Genomic DNA, 25188 nt, shown 5'->3' with positions numbered 1-25188 from the left:
AACAGGTCTCTGAGCTGGCCTCAACACCACAGCAAGTACTCTGTTTTCACCATGACAGACATGCATTCTACAGGATCTCTTGCTTTTCTTCATCTTGTCACTTGTTCTTGTAGGGAGTTATTGGAGAAGTCAGAGCCTCTGGTGGCCCATTCAGGCCAGCATCACTCCTTGTCAGTCATCTGACATCTCTCTCTGCACTCTCCTTAGTCTATGACAGTGGGGAGGTAGCAGGAACAGTGGCCGTGTTTCAAGACTGCAGGGATGGTTTCTCCACTCTGACATTAAACAAGCTGCTGAGGGAGGTCAGTGTGACCAGCCTTGAGTGGCACATAAACTGGGCTTGATTCACAACCCAGAATAAAATCATCTAAGTCTTAATCCCCCCACCCGGACTTTTGTCGTCAGGTTTCACTGCTCCAGCCCAACTTCCTCAGACAGAAAGAGTGGGAGGGAGGAAGAGACCACAGTACCACCCCCCCCCCATGCTTTTTGATCCCCCCCATGGGACTTTGTTAGGAAGTGAACCACCTGGAATGGAATTAGAGAATACTATGAAAGGAAAGGTCTCACGTGACCGAGTAATGAAGCTGAAGCGTTGTCATTCCACACCTGAAGTCTCTGGACACAGTCTGAAGTGAAGCATGCTAAGGTGGCACTCATTGCATTCATTAGGCTGCAATAGGCGGATGCAATACTATTTGATATGAATTGAGAGAAGCATGCAGGAAAGTGTGCCCCACCCTAAGGGAACATTACTTTTATGATAAGTTTCACAGTCACATTTTAGGAAGATATGAGCGTTTCTGATAAAATGTATTATACTCAAATTATGACAAATTAAAATGTGATTGTAAAATATTCTGAGAAATTAGTCTTTCTCACTCCCTGTTGTCAGTCAAATGTCCAACAGCCCCCTCTCTCTTTTTTAGATTTTATTTATTTATTAATGAGAAAGATAGGAGGAGAAAGAATCAGACATCATTGGTACATGTGCTACCAGGGATTGAACTTGGGACCTCATGCTCGAGAGTCCAACCACTGCTTCACCACTCATGAAGCTTCCCCCTTGCAGGTCGGGACTGGGGGAATTGAACCTGAGTCCTTGGGCATTATAACATGCATGTTCTACCAGGTATACCACTGCCTGGTCCCTGTCTAACCATCTTTAACAAAACATTCTTCTTTCATATCCATGTAACAAGCCATTCCTTTCTACTAAATGTCTTTGCTTTTATTGAATCTTTGAATTTGAGCTCTTTCAGGTCTCCTGTGGCAATTTTGAAATATAACTTCACTACATGCTCATATTAAATTATCTGAAAGAATTTTTAAGTCATTATGGAGTTTAGATAACAAGCATCCATAAATATTGTGGTAACGGACATGACTGATTATGTCTGTGTGTGTCCTGCATTCTGTCTTGCTTAGATTCATAGATTACAGTGACAAGAACCTTAGTCTATTAGGGGGGTAAAACTTCCATTTAGAGACTTCAGACTGGCTCTAGCTAGTACTTTGACATGCCGTGTATCATGCAGCAAACATTATATAGAAGGAAGAGGGGGAGAGGGAAAGGAAGAAAGGGAAGGAGATATTTCAAGCAAAACTCTCCCTGTCATTGGGTAACATTGTTTCTGCATCATCAGAACAACACAGGTGCTCAGTTGATGCTTTCTGAATCAATGAATGAATGACCACCCCTCTGGAACGATCAGATACCCTATTGCTTGCAGCCAGAGTGATGGAGTAGATATATCTCCGGCTTTCTTCCTGTTCTATGATTCTGTGGTTTCTTTGACTATGAAAAGTTGGCAGGGTTGCAGCTTTATTTTAAAGTCTGAACAATAAAATACTTTTTGATGAAAGGCAGGAAGAAAATACTCCTCAGCATGTCTGCTTCAGCATCAGGAAGTTTAATAAATATCACTATCGTTGGAAATTAAGAAGTGCACATTAATAACAACTTTGTATACCAACAGCACTGACTTGTGGCTGGCAAAGCAGTTTCAACTGTGTCCAGTTTTATCCTATCTGATGCCAGTTGTCCCGTTGCAAGCTGTGTGCTCGCTGCAGGCGGCTGCTCTTCTGATGCCTAGTTTCTTATACCGAAAAGGAAAAACTGCTGAAGTCATGAGGCTGCTCCAGGCAGAGCCCTCATGTGAGTCACAGGAAAGCTCCAAGGTTGCTGACCTCTGGCAAAAAGGGGAGTGACGGAAGACAGGAGAGGCAGAGGGGGAGAGAGGTTCAAGTGTGGAGTTTTCTCTTGGAGCCTGGAAGATCATGGGTCAAGAGCTGTGTGCAGAGACTCTCCACCCCGGGTGCAGCTGCCATGGCTGCTGGAAGGGAGGCGACGTGAGCAGCTGTGAGCCGACTGTGTCTGTGCGCACGGAGGCTGCCATCCAGGTATCTGTCTCCCGGGAAGAGCCGCATCTTCTCCTTTTGATAAACAGAAGGAGCTTACAGACTCCCTTTCTGAAGCAGGGTCTGGTTTTTCTGCGGTAGGTCTGAACCAATAAAAAGAAAATTCTATTAAAGTCGCAGAGGATTTATGGCTGTTGTTATCAAATTGGACAGAGGCTTTTCTTGTAAATCAAAAAAGGGGGGAAATGATCCTAGGCTTTGGGTTGCTCACAACTCGCTGGAAGTTGAGAGCATCGTTGTTCTCTTGGAGTCTCTGAATGCCAGAGTTGAATCTCAGACAAGGAAACTGCAGTCTTGCTATGACACAGATTCAAGATTTTACAAAATTAGCTCATGGTTATTAGTCATACTGCACTAGATCACTGTTCTCCTAGAGAGATAAAGGAATGTGAACATCAGCCTGAGTTGAACAAGGAAAGCTTGGAACCCATCCATCAAAGAGATTTAGGTTAATCTAAGGTTAAAGACATGTTTTTAGGTGGAGAAAAAATGTGATATTTCAGCAACTGATATCATCATGATCTTTTGAGGTGGAGCTGACTTTTCAGGAGAGGACTTGCCTTTGGGGGTGGAGTGATGGAAGCTTAGAGAACATGTGAGGAGTGAAAAACCAGGCAAATAAAGGAAAATCCACTGACAGCAGTCCCCGAGTCTTGACTTTGCATACATTTTATTTCTGTACTTTCTTTTTTCCCTCTAGCTAACAGACCTAAAAGAAGCATCATGTTCCATGACTTCATTTCAACCCAAGGGACCTCAGGCTGTACATGCCCGGAAGTTCAAGAGCAAAAGGTCACGGAGTAACAGCGACTCTTTTCAGGAAGAGGATCCGAGACCGGGTTTCCAGTGGGTGAGTGAGCAGCTGATGGTAATCAGGAAGAATTTAATGCGTGCTTGTCTAGAGAGGCTGGTCATTATTTCCTGGCCAATTACTGAACAGGCCCTCCTAAGTACATGCTGGCAATGCTGTCTAATTTCTCTAGGGAAAAAGAAAAAGAAAAAAAAATGTCAACACTAAAAACAGTACTCTTTCTTTTTTCTTTCTTTCTCTCTCACCTCTCACCTGCCTGGGCCCTAAAGCAGAGGAAGAACCTTCCTTTTGGGGCAGCTTCATCCTACTTGAACTTGGAGAAGCTGGGTGAAGGTTCTTATGCTACAGTTTACAAGGGGATTAGCAGGTGAGTGGCTCAGAGCTGGGAGAAACTTTAAAGATAAGGCTATCCTCCTGCCCCACCTCCACCTCCACTATAAAAGGCGGCTGACACATGGTAGAAGGTGACACATGACACTCAGAATCTGTGTAAGACACCACAATCTGTACGGACATATATGATGACATAATTGCCTTGAAAGAAAAACAGACTTCCCTTATTCAAATTAAACAAACAAACAAACAAAAAAAAGTTGGGGGGCAGGGGTGTCAAGCAAAAGACTCTTAGGAAAGAGAGGATGATAAAGGGTGGAGAGGGCCTTGGGTTCCCAGTGCATGATGATGAAAAAGGACCCAAATTGGTGGTGGTTTATAGACCCCTCTCACAGGGGGATGAGAAACTGCCCATGAGTCAGCGACTGTACTGTGAACCTTTCGTCCTCCGAGAAAATGGAGGAAAAAACTTTTCTTTTGGTCATCACCAGGGTTTCATGACTCCAGACTGACTTTTTCAGATGGAAAAGAGAAATGCAGAGTCAGGGAGAGCAGGAAAGACAGCACATCAGCCACCTGCAGCCTCTCCCAGAGTGTTGGGGGCAGGCTGGAACGTGGGCAGAGTGTCGGGCAAGGCAGGTGCACTACCAGCTGAGCTCTTACTGTCACCGCCACTCCAACCTGCCATTTGAAAAACACTTAAACTCTTGTCTATTTTTATTATTATTATTTTGTTTGACAGAACAGAGAGAAATTCAGGGGAGGCAGAGAGAGAGAGAGAGAGACACCTGCAGCACTGCTTTCACCACTCACAATGCGTCCCCACTGCTGGTGGGGACTGGGGACTTGAACCCAGGTCTTTGAGCAACCCAGGTAATGTGTGTGCTCATCTGGTGCACCACCACCCAGCCTGTGACAGGATGTCATGAGAGGACTTGTCCCTGCAGGTTCTTCTGGGTCTGCTTGAGGGCTTCCTGTTCAGGGTCTCATTGTATATATGCCCCCTCAGCTTCTTTATCTTGGACTTTATTTTTATTTATTTATTTAATTAATTTATTTATTGCCACCAGGGTTATCACTGGGGCTCAGTGCCTGCACTACGAATCCACTGCTCCTGTGGCCATTTTTTTCAGATTTTTTTGGATAGGACAGAGAAAATTTGAGAGAGAAGGGGAAGATAGATAGATAGATAGTTTATGAAGCGATCCCCCCTGCAGGTGGGGAGCCCAGGGCTCGAACCACGATCCTTGTGCTTTGTAGTACGTACTCTTAACCTGGTGCACCACTGCCCAGCCCCCTTGGACTTTCCCTTTAAATCAGATGTTCCGGACACCTTTGTTGACGGTAGACAGTAGAGGTGTAATTGTAAAAACACAGCTCTGGGGTCTGGGAAGTAACTTACCAGGTAGAGTACGTACTTAAACATGTGTGAAGACCTGGGTTCAAGCCCCTGACCACGGGGTGGGAACACCATACAAAGAAGAAGTTTTGCGGTGGCGGGGCGGTAGCACAACAGGTTAATTGCACAAGACGCGAAGCGCAAGGACCAGCATAAAGATGGCGCTTCAAGCCCCTGGCTCCCCACCTACAGGGGGGGTCGCTTCATAAGCGGTGAAGCAGGTCTGCAGGTGTCTATCTCTACCCCTCTCTGTCTTCCCTGTCTTCCTTTCCTCTCTCCATTTCTCTCTGTCTTATCCAGCAATGACAACATTAACAATAATAATAACAACAAGATAAACAACAAGGGCAACAAAAGAGACAAAATGGCGTTCAGGAGCATTGGATTCCTAATGCTAGTGGTGGAGCAATTCTGTGTTGTCTTCCTTTCTCTCTCTCTTTACCTCTCTTTCCTACTCTTATCTGTCATCTGCTATCTAAAAACACGACAAAACATAAGTTTTCTGGAAGCAGTGGAATCTCACAGGTACAAAGTCCTAGCAAAAACCCTGGCAGAAAAAAAAATGTATGGCTTTACATGCTAGAATACACTTTGAAAGGAAAGTTTTGTTAAACTAACCTTGGTCTAAATTACTGTAGGCTATCTCAATTGGTGTTCCCTTTCTTTCCACTCTTGTAGGATAAATGGACAACTAGTGGCTTTAAAAGTTATCAGCATGAATGCAGAGGAAGGAGTACCATTTACAGCTATCCGGGAAGGTAAGAAAAGTGAGGATAAATACAAGAGATTTGTTTTAAGATTTTGATTTGCTAAATAACAATAATGATAGTAATACTAATACTACTGCATTGCGAGACCCAGGGAAATAGTTCATTAAGCAGGGGGTGTGCCTTACTGTCCATCATGCTCTGAGTTCAGTACCCGGAATTCATGAGAGCACCATGGACAGCATCTAGGGAACTCCATTAATAATAGATCAGTACTTAGAATTCTGCACCTGGGAGTCGGGCGGTAGCGCAGCGGGTTAAGTGTTCGTGGCACAAAGCGCAAGGACTGGCATAAGGACCCTGGTTTGAGTCCCCTGCTCCCCACCTGCAGGAGAGTCACTTCACAGGCGGTGAAACATGTCTGCAGGTTTCCATCTTTCTCTCCCCCTCTCTTGTCTTCCCCTCTCTCTCCGTTTCTCTCTGTCCTACCCAACAACGACAACATCAATAACAACAACAATAATAACTACAACAACAACAAGGGCAACTAAAGGGAAAATAAATAAATATAAAAAGAAAAATTAAAAAAAAATTCTCCACCTGTCCTTTATCTTCCCCATCTCAAAATGTAGAATTAAAATTGGGCTGGTTGGGGGGAGACAGCATAATGGTTATGCAAACAGACTCTCATGCCTGAGGCTCCTAAGTCCCAGGTTCAATCCCCCGCACCATAAGCCTGAGCTGAGCAGTGCTCTGGTGTTTCTCTCTCTCTCTCTCTCTGCATCTCTCTCAAAAATAAAGTTAATAAAAAAAATTTTATAACAAAAATTAGGCTAAGAGGTATCTTAGTATTAACACACACACATGAGACCTTGGGTTTATTTCCTTGTGCTACATAAGAAGTTCCACTGATTCTACCCATTTAATACCCATCTTCTGATATTTCTAGAAGTAATATTATAGGGGTGGTGGAGGGACAGGGCTAAGATGGTTGAATAAGAGTATCTGTGCTTTCTTTTACCCACAGTAGCACATGGAAATAGCTACATAAAAAGAGATCTAAATCTTTAAAAAAAAACAAAAAACCTTCTACAGCAAAAGACAACATCTCATAACCAGTGATGAGGACACAGAGAAGCTCTGCTCCTAGGCAAAAAGCCCCTCCATGTCCCAATGATCTTAATTCAAGAAAAGATAACTAAGATACTAAACTTTAATTAGGCAACCAGAGAAGACTGAACCAGAACTCCAGCAACCTAGTCTTATTACAATTTTCTACCTACAGTTACAAAACAGGAAATGGGAACTTAAAAGCTATAGATCATGTGAGTGTTGTGGCCTTCCTGAAGACCTGGTAGCTTGCTGAGTGCAGTACAGTTGACAACCATATTGGAATTCAGTTTCTATTGTAACAGACCTAAAGACTGATTCTAGAAAGGGTGCTCTTTGTTTGGCTTGCAGTCTTTTAGGCCCTAGTACCAACTATCCTGCAGCATACTTGTAACTAGTACCAACTATCCTGCAGCATACTTGTAACTTCAAACTTATCACTACCCAGGTTGGCTCAAGTGTGGTGCTATAACCTCAGCCAGGCACTTGTGACCAGGTTCACTCAAATAGACTCCTGACTCAGGTCCTTGTGGAGAATCAAGCATAGTAACACAAAATGAGGAAACTACGTGCACTTCTGAAGAGCTGCTTGAAGAAAACTCTGTTTCAACAGAATGAAACAAATTCCTTATAGAAGACTTCAAAGTTATACTTTTAAAGATGATCACCAAAATGAGTTCAATGGAAAAAAACAAAACCTTAAAAAAGCCAGCAAAAGTCTGAGAGAAGTTCTAACAGATATCAGAGAGGTAAAGAATATAGTAACAGAGCTTTAACAATAACAATAGAGGGGAATACTGGCAGAAAGCAGAAGCTAAAGGTAAAAATAGTGGGGATGGAGGTAGAGGGTATCATTAAAAAAAAGTAAAACAAATAAAGATAAAGTGAAGAATTTACAGGGACAACGGTTGCATCATAGGGGTACCAGAAAAAAAAAAAGAAAAAGAGAGTAAGGGACATACTTATTATTTATTACATTTCAAATAAAATATTTAATTCCATTTGGCTTATATGTGACACATTAAAATTGCATATTGTAGTTATTTGACTTTTTTCTAAATAAGTCTTAAATTTTTAGAGGTTCTTAAGGTCATAGCAAAAATGAAGGGAAAACACAAAGATTTCCACATATATTCTGGCCCACAAATAAGAATTATTAGGTTCTCAAAACCTAATAATTCTTGTTTTATATTATTACTTGTCTTCCACCCAACCCCATGCCTGATAAAGATTATCTTTATTCAGCTACATATATAAGACTACTAGCCTCAGATTTGCTTTTGGTGTCTTCTTCATTTCTGTTTTTAGGTTCCTTTGGACTATGTCTTTATGTTTCATTTTTCTAAAAACAAGTATCACTAAATTTAAAATGAAGTAAACTCTCTACTTAATAAGCCTATTTGAAATTAAATTCTACAGATTAATAATACTCTTTTTGCTTGAATATCATTTGTTGAGGAAATGTTGATTAACATTATGTTATCACAAGGGTACATTTCCATATTTCCTCATGGTAAGTGTCATCTTACCCTCCACCAAACCATCATTTGAAGAAATAATAGCCAAGAATTGTTCCATATTGAATGAGAAGGTAGGCTCTCAGGAAATGCTAAAAGATCTTCAACTAAGCTCATGTAGGCACATATTAAACAGAATGGCAGGTAAAGAGATGTTTTTAAAGGCAGCAAGAGAAAAGCAGAGTAATTTATAAGAGAACTCCCATAGACATTTTTGCTTTTTCTCAACAGAAAATCTAAATATCAGAAAGGACTTATACAATATATTAAAACATTTAAATGAAAGTGCGCTGGGCCAAGTGGTTGCACACCCAGTTAAGCGCACATAGTAGGAAATCTAAGGACCTGTGCAAGGATCTGGGTTTGAATCCCTGGCTCCTTACCTGTGGGGGCGATGCTTCACAAGTGTTAAAACAGGTCTGCAGGTGTCTATCTTTCTTTCTCCCTCTCTATATCCCCCTCTTCTCTCAGTTTCTCTTTGTCTTATCCAATAAAGTGGAAAAAGTATCCACCAGGAGCAGTGGATTCATAGTGCTGCCATGAGCTCCAGTGATAACCCTGGAGGCAAAACAAACCACAAACAAACAAAAAATTTGAATGTAAAAGGCCTCTACCCGTGAGCCCCCCACACCTATGGACATCTAATCTTTGACAAAGGGGCTCAGACTATTAAATGGGGAAAGCAGAGTCTCTTCAACAAATGGTGTTGGAAACAATGGGTTGAAACATGCAGAAGAATGAAACTGAACCACTGTATTCCACCAAATACAAAAATAAATTCCAAGTGGATCAAGGACTTGGATGTTAGACCACAAACTATCAGATACTTAGAGGAAAATATTGGCAGAACTCTTTTCCGCATAAATTTCAAAGACATCTTCAATGAAACGAATCCAATTACAAAGAAGACTAAGGCAAGCATACACCTATGGGACTACATAAAATTAAAAAGCTTCTTCACAGCAAAAGAAACCACTACCCAAACCAAGAGACCCCTCACAGAATGGGAGAAGGTCTTTACATACATCAGACAAGAGGCTAATAACCAAAATACATAAAGAGCTTGCCAAACTCAACAACAAAACAACAATAACCCCATCCAAAAATGGGAGGAGGACATGGACAGAATATTCACCACAGAAGAGATCCAAAAGGCTGAGAAACACATGAAAAAATGTTCCAAGTTTCTGATTGTCAGAGAAATGCAAATCAAGACAACAGTGAGATACCACTTCACTCCTGTGAGAATGTCATACATCAGGAAAGGTAACAGCAGCAAATGCTGGAGAGGGTGTGGGGTCAGAGGAACTCTCCTACACTGCTGGTGGGAATGTCAATGGGTCCAACCTCTGTGGAGAACAGTCTGGAGAACTCTCAGAAGGCTAGACATGGACCTACCCTATGACCCTGCAGTTCCTCTCCTGGGGATATATCCTAAGGAACCCAACATATCCATCTAAAATGATCTGTGTACACATATGTTCTTGGCAGCACAATTTGTAATAGCCAAAACCTGGAAGCAACCCAGGTGTCCAACAACAGGTGAGTGGCTGAGCAAGTTGTGGTATATATACACAATGGAATACTACTCAGCTGTAAAAAATGGTAACTTCACCGTTTTCAGCTGATCTTGGATGGACCTTGAAAAAAATCATGTTAAGTGAAATAAGTCAGAAACAGAAGGATGAATATGGGATGATCTCACTCTCAGGCAGAAGTTGAAAAACAAGATCAGAAAAGAAAACAGAAGTAGAACCTGAAATGGAATTGGAATATTTCACCAAAGTAAAAGACTCTGGGGTGGGTGTGTGGGGAGAATACAGGTCCAAGAAAGATTCAGAGGACCTAGTGGGGGTTGTATTGTTATATGGGAAACTGGGGAATGTTATGCATGTACAAACTATTGTACTTACTGTTGAATGTAAAACATTAATTCCCCAATAAAAAAAATAGTACTAAAAAAAAAAAAAGGCCTCTACCCAAGAATACTATGTTTAGTTACAGTATCAATCAAATTTAAAGAAGTGAAGAGCTTTTCAGACAAGCAAGAGTTAAAGTAATTGGCCAGCACTAAACTAAATATACAAGAAATACTAAAGAGGTGGCCGGGCAGTAGGACAGCAGGTTAAGCGCACATGGCGCAAAGCACAAGGACCGGCGTAAGGATCCCGGTTCGAGCCCCCGGCTCCCCACCTGCAGGGGAGTTGTTTCACAGGCAGTGAAGCAGGTCTGCAGGTGTCTATCTTTCTCTCCCCCTCACTGTCTTCCCTCCCCTCTCAATTTCTCTATTTCCTATCCAACAACAACAACAACAATAATAGTAACACCAACACCAATAAACAACAAGGTGCAACAAAAGGGAAAAAAATGTCCTCCAGGAGTGGTAGATTTGTGGTGCAGGCACTGAGCCCCAGTGATAACCCTGGAGGAAAAAAAAAAAGAAAAAAAAGAAATACTAAAGATACTTATATAAAAGGGAAGTACAGAATGACCTTATTCTAATAAGGTAAATAAGCAAAACAAGGTCCAGTGAAGATAAATCATGGGACTTAGACTGAAGAATAGAGCTTACCAAAAAATGTGAGGCAGGGAGTTGCTGAGTGAAGGAGGCCTAGTAGACTTTGATAGAGAAATATTGGTGCTTTGGTGGTAGGTGTGGCGTGTTAACATATTTTGAAGATGTGAGAAATTGGACTTCTAAAACATTTATAGTCTTGTAAACTAAAGTTACCTTAAAATGAGTAAAAAAATATTTTAAAAATTAGTATAATAATTGACGTTTCATTTTTCATACCAGTTTGTCAAGCATACTTACATAACCATTTATTATTTATTCTTGAGGTAATTAAGATGAAAATCTATTAGTTGACTAAGACTATGTACAGAAAGTATTTAGTAAGCACACATTTTTTATTGTGATCCCATGCTAAGTGCTAAAGGGTCTATGTATATCCTTAGAAAACATCTATGGAAAATAGAAAAAAAAACCAAATATACAAAATGTTAGTGGGCATTTTCCCTGAAAATAATAAGTTGTATTGATAGTTCTTAAAAACCTCTTTGGAAGGCATGCGTTTTTAGTGATGTTCCTATTTTCTCCCCGCTCCCCACCACACAGAAAAATAAGTAGATGAGGAACAGATAGCCTTAGGTTTGATTTTTTAAAAATATTTATTTATTTATTTTCCCTTTTGTTGCCCTTGTTGTTTTTCAGTGTTGTTGTAGTGTGTTATTGATGTTGTTGTTGTAAGATAGGACAGAGAGAAATGGAGAGAGGAGGGGAAGACAGAGAAGGGGAGAGAAAGATAGACACCTGCAGACCTGCTTCACTGCCTGTGAAGGGACTCCCCTGCAGGTAGGGAGCCAGGGGCTCGAACCGGGATCCTTACTCGGGTCCTTGCACTTCACTCCACATGCGCTTAACCCTCTGTGCTACCGCCCGACTCCCTAGGTTTGACTCTTAGGTCTAACAATCACTGATGGTGTCGCCATGGGTAGATTACTCTACCTATTTAACACTTAGTTTATTGCCAAGAGAAACTAATAGTAACTATTTCATGGAATTGTTATGAAAATTAAATGAGAATGCACATATGAAATATCTGGGGAGTCGGGCTGTAGCGCAGCGGGTTAAGCGCAGGTGGCGCAAAGCACAAGGAGCGGCATAAGGATCCCGGTTCGAACCCCGGCTCCCCACCTGCAGGGGAGTCGCTTCACAGGCAGTGAAGCAGGTCTGCAGGTGTCTTCTCTCTCCTCCTCTCTGTCTTCCCCTCCTCTCTCCATTTCTCTCTGTCCTATCCAACAACGACAACAACAATAATAACTACAACAATAAAACAACAAGGGCAACAAAAGGGAATAAATAAATAAAATAAATATTAAAAAATATATATATATCTGTTACAGGGTTTATTTTCAGAGTTCAACAAGTGCTGCCCATTATTGATATCATTTCATTCTGCTTCCTTTCCCTTAATGATAACTTGTTCACTATTAAGCTAATAATTTGCAGCTTGAAAATTAAGAAGCCGGGGAGTCGGGCTGTAGCGCAGCTGGTTAAGCGCAGGTGGTGCAAAGCACAAGGACCGGCATAAGGATCCCGGTTCGAACCCCGGCTCCCCACCTGCAGGGGAGTCGCTTTACAGGCGGTGAAGCAGGTCTGCAGGTGTCTATCTTTCTCTCCTCCTCTCTGTCTTCCCCTCCTCTCTCCATTTCTCTCTGTCCTATCCAACAATGACAACAACAATAATAACTACAACAATAAAACAACAAGGGCAACAAAAGGGAATAAAATAAAATAAAATATTAAAAAAAATTAAGAAGCCAACAGTAAAATAATTTAAAATAACATTTTAAAATAAAATGATATGATTGCTGTCTGTTTCAGCAAAAGCCCAAAGAAGTAATGTTTTCCTGACCATTCTATATTTCTTTTTAATTCTGTGGTCCCTTCTTTATGGAGCACTTAACACAAACAAAGCATGTTGCTATGAATGATGAAAGAAGAAGCCTTGATTTTTACCCTGTATTATATTCAAACTGAATAAAGAGGTTGACTCAGTTACAACAAATACTGTGAGAGAGTTCAAAAAATCCTTTGTCTATTAAAGCGAAAACCAGTTAGTCTCAGTGTAGATAATAAAATCAGTCTATTCTGAACTGAGTAGGGGGAGATGGGTTATACAAACAAGGCATGGAAGAAAATAATCCAGAAAATGAGTTTATAACTAAATTTGGTGCCATTTTCAAAAGCCTTTTAGGGCCCCCCATGGGAAACATACTGTTTTGAATTGAATAGAAGGGCCGAATGCTATTGGGTTAGCCAGCAATCTAGTGTGGTTGGCTCAGGTGCATTCTGTGTGAAAGTAGAGTTGTAAGTGTTTAATATAATGGAAGCCGCATTTACTAATGTACTTACTAGTGGTTCCCAGGAAAGGATGATCAAATTTGGAAAGAGAGATGTGGCTAGGTCAAAGAGTTTTGCTGAGTACAATAAAATTCCCTGGGTCAACAGCTTGAGAGGAAGTGTGTAAGCCACATCCACCCTGTCTCATGGCCCTCCTGTTGTCTGGGTGTGTTTCAGCTTGCTTATTTGGCCTCACTCAGATGTTGTCCATAGCCAAGTTTTCTAGGTTAGCCTTTGCCTTGAACAGTGAAACCTCTTGTCAGTTTTACTCCCAGATTGTTCTCAGCACGATTCCGAAAAGCTGGGTCTGTATTGTTCTGTGTGTTGAATGTTTCTTTTATTGCATATTTGCTGATTTGCTGAGAAAGTGCCTCTCCACCCCAGGTGTTTGCAATTACACTTAGTAGTCAACTGTGGACTTTCTTGGTTTGTTTTATGGACTTACCTTACTGAATGCTTTGCTTGTATAATATTAAAAACCACAAAAGGATTTTTGACACATTGGAGGTTGTTAGGCATCCACTTTCCACCAATGAATGTTTCTTTTTCCCCCAGTGTAAAAGCTGGGAATTCTTGTTAGAGGAGCCCTCCCCCCTCAAGAAGATATAAGGCCCCATTTGAAAACTTTGGCACTGTCCCATATTTTCCTGTAAGAACTTTCGGGATGTGAGACCAAGGAGACAGGAGGTTAAATGAGAAAGGCTGGAAGGCAAAATGAGAACAGCTGGAGTTCATTATTTAAAATCCAGGGTCACTAGCTAAAAAGGCTAGCGAAAGCCATGTGCAGGAAAACTGAACAAGTAATGCAGACTTCTTCAAAAAGCCTTGAAGCAGGAATTACTTTTCCTGAGCAGTCTGGCTGCTCTGACAGTACAGGAGCCAAATATTTATTGAGTAGGACTTTCCTACATGGATGGCCTCACTGTGTATAGGTGGGATGTATATGGTAGTTTATTCCTTTGATCACTTGGAATACTAGCTGATCTTATTATGGAATACTGTGAAATTAGCAAAAATATGAAAGCATGAAAAGCAATGTGTCTTAAGACAAGTGCCAGATACTTTGTATGGGTTACCTCCTCCATCCTCTAACAACCTTTGAATATCAATACTACTATTATTCCAGTATACAGATGGCATTCAGACCAAAGCTACAAACACCCTGTGCACACATTCTACAAATACATTTAAAAAAATTTCTTTATTGGGGGATTAATGTTTTACATCTGACAGACAGTAAATACAATAGTTTGTCCATGCATAACATTTCTCAGTTTTCCACATAATAATACAACCCTCACTAAGTCCTCTGTCATCCTTTCTGAATCTGTACTCCCCACCCCACCCATCCCAGAGTCTTTTACTTTGGTGCAATACACCAATTGCAGTTTAAGTTCTGCTTGTGTTTTTGCTTCTAATCTTGTTTTTCAACTTCTGCCTGAGAGTGAGATCATCCCATATTCATCCTTCTATTTCTAACTTATTTCACTTAACATGATTTCTTCAAGATCCATTCAAGATGGGCTGAAAACAGTGAAATCACCATTTTTTATAGCTGAATAGTATTCTATTTTTTTTAAGTCGAATTTTTTTTTATTTAAGAAAGTATTAATTAACAAAACCATAGGGTAGGAGGGGTACAATTCCACACAATTCCCACCACCCATTCTCCATATCCCACCCTCTCCCCTGATAGCTTTCCCATTCTCTATCCCTCTGGGAGCATGGACCCAGGGTTGCAGGGTTGCAGAAGGTAGAAGGTCTGGCTTCTGTAATTGCTTCCCCGCTGAACATGGGCGTTGACTGGTCGGTCCATACTCCCAGTCTGCCTCTCTCTTTCCCTAGTCGGGTGGGTCTCTGGGGAAGCAATAGTATTCTATTGTGTATATATACCATAACTTGCTCAGCCACTCATCTGTTGTTGGACACCTGGGTTGCTTCCAGGTTTTGGCTATTATAAATTGTGCTGCTAAGAATATAGGTATACACAAATCTTTATGGATGGATGTGTTAGGTTCCTTAGGCTATATCCCCAGGAGAGGAATTGCAGGATCATAGGGTAGACTGTGTTATCGATGCAATTGTTGTTGGATAGGACAGAGAGAAGTGGAGAGAGGAGGGGAAGATAAAGAAGGGGAGAGAAAGACAGACACCTGCAGACCTGCTTCACTGCTTCTAGCCTTCTGAGAGTTCTCCAGACTGCTCTCCACAGAAGTTGGACCAATTAACATTCCCACCAGTAGTGCAGGAGGGTTCCTTTGACCCCACAACCTCTCCAGCATTTGTTGCTGCTACTTTTTCTCTTTTTTTAATTTTTATTTATTTATTTTCCCTTTTGTTGCCCTTGTCTTTTTTTTGTTGTTGTTGTAGTTACTATTGTTGCTGTTATTGATGTCGTCGTTGGATAGGACAGATAAAAATGGAGGGGTGGGAGTTGGGCGGTGGCGCAGTGGGTTAAGCGCATGTGGCTCAAAAGCGAAGGACCGGCATAAGGATCCCCGTTCCAGCCCCCGGCTCCCCACCTGCAGGGGAGTCGCTTCACAGGCGGTGAAGCAGGTCTGCAGGTGTCTATCTTTCTCTCCCCCTCTCTGTCTTCCCTTCCTCTCTCCATTTCTCTCTGTCCTATCCAACAATGGACGACATCAACAATGGCAATAATAATAACCACAATGATGCTACAACAACAAGGGCAACAAGAGGGGGAAAAAATGGCCTCCAGGAGCAGTGGATTCATGGTGCAGGCACCGAGCCCAGCAATAACCCTGGAGGAAAAAAAACATGGAGAGAGGAGGGGAAGACAGAGAGAGGGAGAGAAAGATAGACACTTGCAGACCTGCTTCACTGAGTGTGAAGCGACTCCCCTGCAGGTGGGGAGCCAGTGTCTCTAACCGGGATCCTTACTCTGGTCCCGAACTGCCCCTGCGGCTCCAGACAGACTATGACCCACATAGTCAACGACTGCCACCTCTCCAGATTCAAAGGAGGTCTCGAAACTTTACATCAGGCTCAACCTGACGCTGTTGACTGGCTACGGAAGAAGGGCAAACGCTAGAAGAAGAACTCTGGTCCTTGCGCTTTGCACAACGTGCACGCTACTACCTTTTCTGATGTATGACATTCTCACAGGAGTGAAGTGGTATCTCACTGTTGTCTTTATTTGCATTTCTCGGACGGTCAAAGACTTGGAGCATTTTTTCATGTGTTTCTTGGCCTTTTGGCTCTCTTTTGTGGTGAATATTCTGTCCATGTCTTCTCCCCATTTTTGGATGAGGTTATTTGTTTTCTTGTTGAGTTTGGCAAGCTCTTTATATATGTTGGTTATTAAACTCTTGTCTGATGTATGGCATGTAAAGACCTTCTCCCATTCTGTGAGGGGTCTCTTGTTTTGGGTAGTAATTTCTTTAGCTGTGCAGAAGCTTTTTAATTTGATGTAGTCCCATAGGTTTATACTTACCTTAGTCTTCTTTGTAATTGGATTAGTTTCATTGAGGATATCTTTAAAATTTATGCAGAAAAGAGTTCTGTCAATATTTTACTCTAAGTATCTGATTTTTGTTTGTGATCTAACATATAAGTCCTTGATCCACTTGGAATTTACTTTTGTATTTGGTGAAATATAATGGTTCAGTTTCATTCTTCTGCGTGTTTCAACCCATTTTCTACAAATACATCTTAAGCAACTCTGATGGCCTGATGTGTGATTGGCCACTAGGTATACAATAGTGCACACAATAGACATATTTATTTATTTACTTATTGCCTCCCAAGTTATTGCTGGGGCTCAGTGCCTGCATCATAAATCCACTGCTCCTGGAGGCTTTTTTCCCTCCTTTTGTTGTCCTATCGTCGTTGTTATTATTATTATTGATTACATTGTTGTTGGATAGGACAGAGAGAAATGGAGAGAGGAGGGGAAGACAAAGAAGGGGAAAGAAGGACAGACACCTGCAGACCTGCTTCACCATTTGTGAAGCGACCCCACTGCAGGTGGGGAGCCAGGGGCTTGAACCGTGATCCTTAAGCCAGTCCTTGTGCTTTGTACCATGTGCACTTAAACTGCTGCGCTATGGCCCGACTCCCTTTTTTTTTTTTCCCTCCAGTGTTAACACTGGACCTAGTGCCAGTACTACAAATGCGCTGATCCTGGTGGCCATTTTTTCCATTTTATTGGATAGGACAGAGAGAACTTGAAAAAGAAGGGAGAGATAGAGAGGAGGAGAGAAAGACAGACACCTATACATCTGCTTCACTGCTTGGGAAGCATCTCCTCTGCAGGTGGGCAGTAGGGGCTTGAACCTGGATCCTCGTGTGGATCCTTGAGCTGCGTACTATGTGTGCTTAACCGAGTATGCCTCTGCCCAGTTCCCAATAGAAATACTTGATTATTATTATTTAAATATTTATTTATTTATTTCCTTTTGTTGCACTTGTTGTTTTAATGTTATTGTTATTGATGCCATTGTTGTTGGATAGGACAAAGAGAAATGGGAAGAGGAGGGGGAGACAAAAAGGGGGAGAGAAACACAAGACACCAGCAGACCTGCTTCACTGCCTGTGAAGCAACTCCCCTGCAGGTGGGGAGCTGGGGCTCGAACCGGGATTTGTATGCCAGTCCTTGTGCTTTGTGCCACATGCTCTTAACCCGCTGCGCTACAGCCCAACTTCCAAAATACTTTTTACCTTCATTGCTTGTCAATAGCTAGTGGGCCAGTTAATAGTTCCCCTCATAGAGCACACGCTTGGGCATGTGTGTGGACCAAGGCTCAAGTCGCCAACCACTGCATTGATACACCTGTATGTGGGAAGCTCTGTGAGCAGTGAAAGTGCAGTGGTGTTTCTCCTTCTCCTTGTCTCTCCCCTCTATGCAGAGAAAAGAGTCTGCCAGGAGCTGTGGAGTTATATAGACATGAACCCCAGTAAAAACTAATGACAAAAAAAAGCTACTTTCCTAGCAACTTAGAAACTCTTTCATAACACAATCTAGAATTATATCTTGAAAGTTTGTTTCTGCAGCCAGGAGAAAGCATTTTCATTTGATTAGGCTAGTTTTGTTACATTTTATATAAGAGCATGTTCCCCACTTTTACCAAACTGTGTTATCCATCATTTAATAATGTATATTGTTCTAAATCTATTTATGTAGCAGTAGAACTTTATTTAAACCCAGGACTGTCAACCTACTAGCAGCATTTGCTTAGGAAGCAGTCATATGATTAAAGTGGTCGGAGAGGTGGCACAGTGGTTAGTACTGAGCTCTCAAGCATGAGGTTGGAGTTTGATCCCTAGCATCACATATGCCAGAGGCATTATCTGGTTTTCTTTTCTCTCATTAATACATAAATAAAATCAGTCTTTTAAAAGCTAGGCATATGGCATAATTTTACCGCCCTTTTTTTTCTTGTGGAGGTCTGTTACTTTTGTTGTAGAGATGAAGGAATCTGAGCCTTTGAGAGGTTAGATGACTTAGCTGAGGTGTCAAGAGCTAGTAGTCACAGTCATTAGGTGCTAGAATCTTTTCCACTCAAAATCTGTTCTAAGGAGGCCAGGGGATAGCAGACCTGGTTGAGCACACGCATTACAGTGCTCAAGTGCTCATTACAGTGTTCAAGCCCTTGGTCTCCACCTACAGGGAGAAAGCTTCATGAGTGGTCAAGTAGTGCTGCAGGTATCTTTCTGTCTCTCTCTCTATCTCCCTGCCAATTTCTCTGTCTCTATCCAATAATAAAAGTAAATAAATAAATAATAAATGACAGGTTAGTGTCTCAAGGAACCATTTGGAACTGGGTGGTGGCACATCTGGTTAAGCACTCACAGTACTGTGCGCAAGGTTGAACCCCCAAACACGGTGAAGCAGATCTGCAGGTGTCTCTCTTTCTCTCTCCCTCTTTTTATTTATCGGATAGACACAGCCAGAAATTGAGAAGGAAAGAAGTGATAGAGAGGGAGAGAGACAGAGAGACACCTGCAGCACTGCTTCACTACTCATGAAGCTTCCCCCTGCAGGTGGGGGCTGGAGTCTTGAGCCTGGGTCCTTGCGTGCTATAACATGTATGCTCGACCAGGTGTGCTACCAGCCAGCCCCCTCTTCCCCTCACCTCTTCCCCTCCCCCTCCCTTCTCAATTTTTCTCTGTCCTATCAGAAAAATAAATAAATTAGTAATGGCTGCCAGGAGCTGTGGATTTGTAGTATCCTCACTGAACTCCAGCCATAACCCTGTAGGAAGGACCCCCCCCCAAAAAAAAAAAAAACCAAACGAACAAAAAACCCTTTCTACTTTGTTATGATGACTTTAGAAATCATTAACTCAAGAAGCACTTCCTCTTTAGCTGCAGTGAAAATAGAAACTCATTTTATTTGCCTAAATGTTAAGGAAAATGCAGAAGCAACGTTTTAAAGAAAAGACTAGATAATATCATGCCTTTGTCCGTTTTGATTCTTTCATCTACTCCACGGCATAGTTACAGTGCTTAGATTAGAAATAGTTCAGCTGAGGATATTTTAATATCATTTCCTTGTACAAAACATTGCACGGTGTTTATTCCCAGTCCATATATGAGAAAGTTGAGCCAAAAATAGACAAGGAACCTCCTCAAGGTCACAGTGAGGTGGAGGATGCCGGTTAGAACTGCTGAGTCATGGTGACCAGAAATAGATTGTAGATCTGATTGGCAAGAAGTCCTCCACTGGGTGCAACCAAATTACACTCTGGGTATCTTAATATCCAAGTGTTTCTAACAAACTGATGCCAGGACAAAGGTGTGTGGTTGAGATTCCAATTTCCAAGAAATCAGGTAATATATATTACTAAATATATATAACATTTGTCTTAATATCCATCTTCATTTATCTGGATGATTTTTTTTTTTTTAGAATGCATAACTTCACTCATTGACTTTATTGGTGATATCCAAGCCAGAGAAGAGATAACATCAAGAACTACAAACTTTTGGGCTGGAAAAAGGTCTCTGCCCTAGATGGTGTGCCTGCTTTGTTTTGTGCACTTGTTACCTTTCAGACCAGCTACCACCACGCTGGAGAAAACTTTGGTGCTGTGCTTTCTTTCTGCCTCTTAACCTGTCTCTCTGTTGCTTTCTTTTTTATTTTTTCTGTTTTATTGGGAAATACACAGCACAGTTGTTGACATGTAACTATAGCCCCTTATCTCCCCATGATTGGTATCTGCAAAACACTTTCTCTTTGAACCCAGAACCCTGTCCAGTATCCTGCCCCAGGACCCCAGTGTCACTCTATCCCAACCTTTTCCCTTCTTCCATAGAACCCTTTATTTTGGTGCAATACACCACACCCAGTCCAAGTTTCCCTTACTGCCCTTGCTTCTTAGGTTACAACTATGAGTGAAAACATGAAATATTTGTCTTTTTTCTGGTGTATCTCATTCAATATGGCACCTTCAAGGTCTGGCAAAGATATGTCAAAGGGGGTGGACTTCATCATTTTTAATGGCTGCATAGTATCCCATTGTGTATATGTGCTGTGTCTTTCTTAGCCACTCAGCTGTCCTTGAGCACCTGGATTGTTTCCAAGCATGGGATATAACTAATTATGCTGCTATAAATGTTGGTGTGAATAACTCTTTTTTTTTTAAGAATTAAGAAATTTTCTAGAGCCATTAAAATAAGAAACATTTAATTTATTCCTTTAAAAATGAATTTCTTTTCTTTTTTTAGTACTATTTTTTTTTAATTGGGGAATTAATGTTTTACATTCAACAGTAAGTACAATAGTTTGTACATGCATAACATTCCCCAGATTCCCATATAACAATACAACCCCCACTAGGTCCTCTGAATCCTTCTTGGACCTGTATTCTCCCCACACACCCACCCCAGAGTCTTTTACTTTGGTGAGATATGCCAATTCCATTTCAGGTTCTACTTCTGTTTTCTTTTCTGATCTTGTTTTTCAACTTCTGCCTGAGAGTGAGATCATCCCATATTCATCCTTCTGTTTCTGACTTATTTCACTCAACATGATTTTTTCAAGGTCCATCCAAGATCGGCTGAAAATGGTGAAGTCACCATTTTTTACACCTGAGTAGTATTCCATTGTGTATATATACCACAACTTGCTCAGCCACTCACCTGTCGTTGGACACCTGGGTTGCTTCCAGGTTTTGGCTATTACAAATTGTGCTGCCAAGAATATATGTGTACACAGATCTTTTTGTATGGATATGTTGGGTTCCTTAGGATATATTCCCAGGAGAGGAATTGCAGGGTCATAGGGTAGGTCCATGTCTAGGCTTCTGGGAGTTCTCCAGACTGTTCTCCACAGAGGTTGGACCAATTGTCATTCCCACCAGCAGTGTAGGAGGGTTCCTTTGACCCCACACCCTCTCCAGCATTTGCTGCTGTTACCTTTTCTGATGTATGACATTCTCACAGGAGTGAAGTGGTATCTCACTGTTGTCTTTATTTGCATTTCCCTGACAATCAGAGACTTGGAGCATTTTTTCATGTGTTTCTTGGCCTTTTGGATCTCTTCTGTGGTGAATATTCTGTCCATGTCCTCCTCCCATTTTTGGATGGGGTTATTTGTTGTCTTGTTGTTGAGTTTGGCAAGCTCTTCATATATATTGGTTATTAAACTCTTGTCTGATGTATGGCATGTAAAGACCTTCTCCCATTCTGTGAGGGGTCTCTTGGTTTGGGTAGTGGTTTCTTTTGCTGTGAAGAAGCTTTTTAATATGATGTAGTCCCATAGGTTTATACTTGCCTTAGTCTTCTTTGTAATTGGATTCATTTCATTGAAGATGTCTTTGAAATTTATGCGGAAAAGAGTTCTGCGAATAAGCCTCTTTGGATAGGTGTCTTTGTTTCCTTTGGATATACCCCCAGGAAAGGAATTGCTGGGTCATAGTGTAAACTCATTCTGAAGAGTCTCCAGACTGTTTTCCATAGGAGTTGGATCAATTTACATACCCACCATCGTTGTAGGAGAATTATGCCCTACTCCCACCATCCCCCCGCCCCCACCTCTTCAACAGCTGTTTCGGTCTTTTCTAACATTTGACATTCTTAAATGTGTAAAGTGGTTTCTTATTGGTTTTGTTTGTTTGTTTGTTTAATTTTCATTTCTCAGATCATCAATGACAGAATTTTTTCATTGTCTACTGACCCTTTGGATGTCTCCTCTGCAGAAGTTTCTGCCCATATCCCCCCACCCCCATTTTTCAATGTGATTGTTTGGTTGGTTTTTTATTAAGTTTGGTGAGTTCTTTGTGTAATTTGATGATTAGCCCCTTGTCCAATATATGACACATAAAGATGCTCTTTTATTCTGTGGGGAGCCTCTCTGTTTTGCTGGTGATTCCTTTTGATGTGCAGAAGCTTTTCAGTTTGATGTAGTCCCACTGCTTTATTTTTGTTTTTGTTTTCCTTGTGATTGGATTTGAGTCAACAAAGATGTTTTTAAAGCTTATACTGGAGAGAGTTCTGCCGATGGTTTCCTCTAAGTATTTGATGGTTTCTGGTCCACATCTAGCTCTTTAATCCATTTGGAATTGACTTGTGTGTATGGTGAAATGTTGTGGTCCACTTTGAGTCTTCTGCACATTTCAACCCAGTTTTCCCAAAACTATTTATTGACTAGGTTCTCCTTTCTCCACTTGATGTTTTTTTCTCCCTTGTCAAAAATTAGATAACTGAAGGTGTGGGGGGCCTGTCTCTGGGTTCTTAATTCTATTCCACTGGTCTGTGTGTCTACTTTGGTTCTGGTACCAGGCAGTTTTGATTACAGTAGCCCTGAAATATATTTTCTTAATAGTATTTATTTATTTTGGATACAGACAGAGAGAAGTTGATAGAGAAAGGGGAGATGGATGGACAGATGGATAGATAGATAGATAGATAGATAGATAGATAGATAGATAGATAGATACAGATAGAGATAGGTAGATAGAGGAGGACCTACAGCACTGCTTCACTATTGTGAAGCTTCCCCCCTGCAAGTGGGGACTAGGGAGTTGAACCAGGGTCCTTGCATGCACTATAATATGTATGCTTAAGCAAGTGAACCACTACCCAGCCCCCACCCTGAAATATATTTCCTATTGAAGTTGGGAAGCATGATGCCTCCATTCTGTTCTTTTCTCTGAGGATTGCTTTGGGAATCCGAGGTATATATCTTTTGTTCTACTCTCTCTCTCTCTCTCTTTTTTTTTCTTTTCCCTTTTATTGGGGAAATTAATGGTTTACAGTCAATAGTAGATGTGTAACAGTAGTTTGTACATGTGTAACACTTTTCAGTTTTCCACATAACAATTCAACCCCCTCTAGGTCCTCCTCTGCCATTATGGTCCAAGACCTGAATCCTCCTCACCACCCCAGAGTCTTTTACTTTGGTGCAATATACCAAACCCACTCCAAGTTCTGCTTTATGTTTTCTTATTTTTCAACTTCATTATTATTACTAGTGACTTAATAATGGCAGACAAGATTGTGAGACAAGAGAGGTAAAACTAATACAATTCCCACTACCAGAGTTCCATATCTCATCCCCTCCACTGGAAGCTTTCCTATTCTTTTTTTTAATTATCTTTATTTATTTATTGGATAGAGACAGCCAGAAATCGAGAAGGAAGTGGGTGATAGGGAGGGAGAGAGAGACAGAGAGACACCTGCAGCCCTGCTTCACCACTCGCAAAGCTTCCCTTCTGCAAATGGGGACCTGAGGCTCAAACCCAGGTCCTTGCTCACTGTAACATGTATGCTCAACCAGGTGTGCCACCACCTGGCCCCTGAAACTTTCCTATTCTTTATCCCTCTGGGAATATGGACCAAAGATCTTTATGGGGTGCAGAAATTCAGTGGTCTGGTTTCTAAAATTGCTTCTCAGTTGGATATGGGCGTTGGCAGGTGGATCCATACTCCCAGCCTGTCTCTACCTTTCCCTAGTGGGGTAGGGCACTAGGGAGGTTGAGTTCCAGGGGTTCTACTCTCTTAAAGACATTTGTTGTGATCTTGATAGGAATTGCATTAAATCTTTGTATGACTCTGGGTACAATAGTCATCTTGACAATGTTAATTCTTCCAATCAACAAGCACAGAATGTTTTTCCATTTCTTTGTATCTTTTTTAATTTCTTTGGATATTAACTCATAGGTTTTAGTATACAGTTCTTTTATTTCTCTTGTTAGTTTTTTCCTAGACATTTGATTGTTTTTGTTGCTATAGTGAATGGGATAAACTTCTGGTTGTCTTCTTCTAACGTGATGTTTACATAGAGGAATGCCACTGAAATTTATAAGTTATTTTTATAGCCTGTCACATTAGTATATTGTTTAATAGTCTCTAGGACTTTCCTATGGGATTATTTAGGTTTTTCTATGTATACTATCATAGCATCTGCAAATAGTAACAGTTTGATTTCTTCTCTTCCAATCTGTATCCCTTTAATTCTTTCCTTTTGCATAATTGCTATGGCTAGGACTTCCAAGACTAAGTTGAATAGTAATAAAGACAGTGGGCAACCCTGTCTTATACTTGACTGCATAGGGAAAGCTTTCAGTTTTTCTCCACTGAGTATGATATTGGCTGTAGGTCAGCTGTATATTCACTTGACTAGATTGAGGAATCTTCCCTCCATCCCATTATTATTATTTTTTCTTCCCATCTCACTCTTTTTAATGTTTTGATCATGAAGGGATGTTGGATCTTGTCAAAGGCTTTCTAGGCATCTATTGAGATAATCATGTGTTTTTGTTTGTTTGCTTGCTTTTGTTGATGTGGTGGCTATGAGGCTTTGACAGTCCTCTGTATCTTTTTCTGTGTGAGTTGGGACACCCTGGAAGATTTAAAACTAGGAGGGACATGCCCTTACTTCCTTTTGAGAAGGATCAGAGTGGTTGACTTCTGTGGAGAAAAGATTTTTGGGAAGAATGGAGGAAGCAAGGAGACTAAGTAGGAGACACTTGTAACAGTTCAGGATATGATGGCAGCAGGGTCTGGGATGGTAGCTGTAG

General features: G+C 41.2%; 1 protein-coding gene across 9 annotated transcripts in view; it reads left to right on the top strand.

Annotated features, from left to right (window-relative positions):
- Positions 1–25188, top strand: part of CDK15 (cyclin dependent kinase 15) — a 155218-nt gene that overhangs the window by 20656 nt on the left and 109374 nt on the right. For 2 of the 9 annotated variants that reach the window (XM_060194126.1, XM_060194128.1), the window contains exons 1-4: positions 2058–2403; positions 3122–3271; positions 3502–3599; positions 5643–5722. In XM_060194126.1, coding sequence (XP_060050109.1) covers positions 2281–2403; positions 3122–3271; positions 3502–3599; positions 5643–5722 — 451 coding nt within the window. In that variant the 5' untranslated portion in view covers positions 2058–2280. Of the gene's footprint in view, positions 1–2057; positions 2499–3121; positions 3272–3501; positions 3600–5642; positions 5723–25188 lie in introns of those variants that run through there. The other 7 variants (XM_060194127.1, XM_007520498.2, XM_060194131.1 and 4 more) reach the window with 7 other exon arrangements.

The sequence above is a fragment of the Erinaceus europaeus genome, chromosome 7 (genome assembly GCF_950295315.1).
Source record: "Erinaceus europaeus chromosome 7, mEriEur2.1, whole genome shotgun sequence".
In the NCBI taxonomy this organism is placed as follows: domain Eukaryota; kingdom Metazoa; phylum Chordata; class Mammalia; order Eulipotyphla; family Erinaceidae; genus Erinaceus; species Erinaceus europaeus.
The sequence above is the reverse complement of the archived record's forward strand: the minus strand, read 5'-3'. Positions and strand labels throughout refer to the sequence as shown.